Genomic DNA, 4,377 nt, shown 5'->3' with positions numbered 1-4,377 from the left:
GCCCGGTCGAAGGCTACGTTTGTAGTTATAGCTAGCCCATTTCACTCTCTAAAAGAGACAAGTCCATTATAACCCGCCTGGACATGAAACACGTACGTATCTGAGATGTGAGACGTCTCAACTGAATCGAGCAGTCCCTTTCTACTCAACTGAGACCATGGCTGCATTCATTCAATGCCTACGAACTGCGCGCAGCATGACAATCTTGCTAGCATATATGCAAACAATCCCATAATTTATTACAAACACGTACTGTACTACTACCAGCTAGAACAACACAAGTCGCTTCAGAAAATGAACACCTGGCTAGATTAACAAACACAAGAGAAGAACGTGCCGAATTTTCTCCCTTGTGAGCAGTGCTGGGTCTTAGATTTTTTGTCAAACTAACACAGGACAATAATTAATGCTAGCTCCACAGCCGGCCCACCCAATCCATCAGGGTTACCTTGTAACTCAAGATCTAAATTAAGAAAGTTCATTAGTAGCTAGATACATGCATGTTGTGACTTTTTGCCAGGTAACCTAACGGGAGTACGTATTATACTACAGCTTTGCATAAAATTAAACTTTGCGGGAAAAAATTGATAAACATCCTCTCTGTATAACAACCTTTAATTTGAATTGAAGGAAACATTTCAGCATGAGTATGACGAACAGTACGTGTGTCATTAAGATCTTAAATCACACGTGAGTGCAATTAATAGTCTCAAAGAACTAACAGTATTAGTTTTAGTTAGTTAGAAGCAGTAACAGCAGACTAGACTGTACTGACAGTACTAGTCCACACATCTAGCTACAGGTAGCCGGTCCCTTGTCATCTACATTGGGCAATTATTAAATCGTTTTTTTTGCTATTAATTTCTAAAACGATCAAGAAATAACTATTTTTGAATTGATACTAAACAACCGTCTCTTGCCTAAAATTCATGCAAGTACAAAGACGAGAAATTCTTAATCAGATAGTTATGATTGTCGACTAGTAAGAAATTAACGACTAAAAAGTCGATTGAGAAATAGATCCTCCCAATAAAATTGACCAACTAATTAAGGACCAAAAGAATTAATCAGTACTCCTCTAGAGCTAAAGCTCAAACAAAGCTCATTTTATGCATCAGATGCAAGACTTGCGTTATTCATATGGAGCTAGAGCTAGTAAATCCCAAATAATCAAAGTTCATGCTCCTTCCTCCACCAAAAAGTTCCAAATCAAACACAACCTTGGCCAGCTACAAATTCCTAACTTGATCTACCTCAGACAGAACATACCTATACTAGTTATACTACACATGCAGCTTTTATCTAGCTAGATCGAGGAGCAGCACTAAGACTGCAAGCTTGCCAAGCATGTGTAGTTTTACAGCGAGCTAACTAGAAGCTAGAGCTAGTACCCGTCCTAGCTAGATCCACCTCCTGCTTGCATGCATGCACTCACGCTTGTGCTAATTGATAAGTATAGAGCATAAATCTGCATCGAATCGATGGATCAATGCATGCGTGCGTGCGTCGGTGTATCGATCGATCATGTGGCGCCGACCCCAAGGAAATCTATGAATGTCGGCGACGCCGCGGCCTGGTCGAAGTCGAAGTGCGCGCCCTGCTGCTGCTGCTGCTGCTGATGATCCCTCGCCGCGCCCGCCGGCGGTCCATTTATTGCCTCGTCGGAGATGAACCGCGCCAACTCATGATGGCTGCCGCCGCCGGCGATCCAGCCGCCGTGCGACGCCGGCAGCAGGAACGGCGGCGGAGCATCACCGTACCGGGCGAGGCCCATCCCTTGATCACCTCCTCCCCAGCCGGTCATCAGGCGCCCGTCGTGCACCAATGCCGCGCTGGGCCCTGCGCGCATGCGGTCAAACACAACAAGAAGTCAAGATTCAAGAACCACCGCGTTAGTTTTACAGTTACTTTACTTGGACCCTTTTACACGGTAGTAAACTCCAACGACATCAACCGATCGAGGAAGTGAGAAATCAAGGAAAGAAACGCGAGTTGATGAACAGGAGAAGGCATTATATATACAGGTGAGGAAATAAGAGGGTGGTGGGGGCATTTATGGGGATCGATATGATGCGGCAGATGATCTCCCCGCCCATACCGCTGTTCCTCCCATGTCCCTGTTCCTCCACGCACGGCCGTGGCAAGTTTTATCGGTCCGTCCGTCCATCCACCACAGTGTCCGTCCGTCCGTCCGTCCGTCCGGGCTACTACTACTGGTCAGTGGTTGGGTGAAAGCTTACTGCTCGGCTCGTGTACGCCATCGCCTGATCTCTGCCAAACCCCTGTACGCGCGCGTGTGCGAGATCACTGTGCTACTAGCTGCTTGTCGAACGAACACTGTACGTGCGCCGTTGGGGAGAGGAAGGAAGTCCAAGTCTTCCCGGCCAGTACCTGGTCTTCGATCTATCTATGTATCCATCGTCTCTCCCCCCCACATGCTGCATGTTTGACGCAAGGGCATTTATTCGGCTGCCGGCCGGTGGAGGTACTGGCAGGGTAAGCAACGAAACAGCTGAGGCCGGCCGTGTTAGTACTACCGTGTAGTACCAATAAGGGACCCGAGCACCGGGGCTCCGTTAACCCGGCTCGATCGACCTACAGTAGAATGTGGTTCGTACGAATAGGATGAGAGAGTTGATCGGCACGGTGTGCGTGTGCGTGCGCCTGGGAAAGCTTGTCAGCGGACGGTGAGCAAAGCTCGGTCCGCTAGAATAATCGATCAGCACTCAGCAGGGAGTTTGTGTGAGAGCCCACCAGTCAGTGTCAGCAGCCGGGAACGAACGAACGAACGAATGCAGTTACTCACCGGGGAACAGGCAGAAGGAAGGCTCCTGGACCGAGGCTGCAGCGATGGCGGCGGCGCCTGAGCCTCCGTGGAAAGGCGGGAAGCAGTAGTGCCGGAAGCTGAACCCATCGGCGCCGGCGGAGTAGTCGAACTGCTGCTGTTGGAAGTCGACGTGCCCGGCTCCTGGTCCGGCGGCGGCTGTAGACAACGGCAGGACGGAAGAGGAGGATGAGGAGTCGAGCTTCCGCTGGACGGCCTGGTTGAGCTTCCGCCTGCGGTATGCGGTGGACTGCTCGCGGTACTTGCGGGCCATGATGACGTGCCAGTGGTTCTTGACGGCGTTGTCGGTGCGGCCCGGGAAGAGCCTGGCGATCATGGCCCACTTGTTCCCGTAGAACCGGTGCGCCCCCATCAGCCGCTCTTCTTCCTCGTCGCTGAACGGCCGCTTGCTGATCCGCGGGTCCAGCTGGTTGAACCACCGCAGCCTGCAGCTCTTCCCTGCCCGGCCCATATTACAATCAAACAAACTTTATAAGTTAAATAAGTTAAACAGACGTGGGTCAGTGGAATGCGCGGCGGGGTTTATGATGTGCGTATACCGGATCTGCCGTCGAGCTTCTCGGCGATGAGGTTCCAGTTCTGGGGCCCGTAGAGGGCGACGAGCTCGCGGAGCTTGGCGTCCTCGGCGGGGCGCCAGTGGCCGCGGGCAGCCAGCTGCTGCTGCTGCCTCGAGGACTGCCCGCTGCTGCAGCTCTCCTGCTGCCCGTTGTTGTTGTATCCTCCGGCGGCTCCCGTGGTGGCGCCCGTGTCGTCCATGGTGGCCGTGAGCACGCGCCCGCCGCCCTTGGTCGACGAGGAAGACGACGACGCTGCGGCTGCAGCCTGCTCGGCCGCCACGCGGAGCAGCCACGGAGGAGACACCGACGAGCAAGGCATGGATCCCAGCTAACCTATTACGAGTCCTTACTCTCTCTTGCTGCGCCCAACCAATCTAAGACACGGCTAGCTAGTGAGTGGCTGGCCAGTTGAAGGAGCTTGGAGGAGAGAGGAGAGGAAGCAGCTAGCTAGCAGCAGGAAGGAGATGGACGGGAGGGAGCACAAGCTTGTAAGCTCGTTTTACTTTAAAAGGAACCCACGCACGGCTAGATCAGCTACTAGGCCTCTCTCTCTATCACTCACTTCACTCGCACTCTTTTTACTCCCGTCTAAGTGTGAGCTTTGCCTTTTACTGTTGGATAGGTTAGCTACTAGCTGGAGGACCGTAGATGGTGAGACGAGGCGAGGCGAGGGATCGTCTGCGCGCGCGGCGGGGTGTTGTGCATGCGCGCTGGTCGCCGACAGCTATTTATGCGCGTCGTGGCGCCTGCCCGTGGATGACGAGGCACGGCCGCCGGTGCCTACGGGCGTGGGCCGCCGAGTAAAGCCACTCCCAATACAAGTGTAATAGGAGTACATTATTCTCGTTAAGGCCAATAATGATTAACGTCCTCAGATTAGCATCGATCATTCAGACTAGCCAAACTTTTACTGTTCCCTCCGGTCGAAATTACTTGATGAAATATTACATGTATTCAGACTTTTTTAAGCACAGA

At 52.2% G+C, this 4,377-nt stretch overlaps 1 protein-coding gene across 1 annotated transcript; it reads right to left on the bottom strand.

Moving 5' to 3' along the window:
• Positions 1-1,153: 1,153 nt before the first annotated feature.
• LOC100838603 (transcription factor CSA) lies at positions 1,154-4,078 on the bottom strand. The gene is made up of 3 exons (XM_014900377.2): positions 3,385-4,078; positions 2,807-3,283; positions 1,154-1,839 (listed from the first exon to the last, which is right to left on the bottom strand). The coding sequence occupies exons 1-3, from the start codon at positions 3,719-3,721 to the stop codon at positions 1,523-1,525; spliced, it is 1,131 nt and encodes a 376-aa protein (XP_014755863.1). The 5' UTR covers positions 3,722-4,078; the 3' UTR covers positions 1,154-1,522.
• Positions 4,079-4,377: the final 299 nt, after the last annotated feature.

This window comes from Brachypodium distachyon, chromosome 3, assembly GCF_000005505.3.
Source record: "Brachypodium distachyon strain Bd21 chromosome 3, Brachypodium_distachyon_v3.0, whole genome shotgun sequence".
Taxonomy (NCBI): Eukaryota; Viridiplantae; Streptophyta; class Magnoliopsida; order Poales; family Poaceae; genus Brachypodium; species Brachypodium distachyon.
The sequence above is the reverse complement of the archived record's forward strand: the minus strand, read 5'-3'. Positions and strand labels throughout refer to the sequence as shown.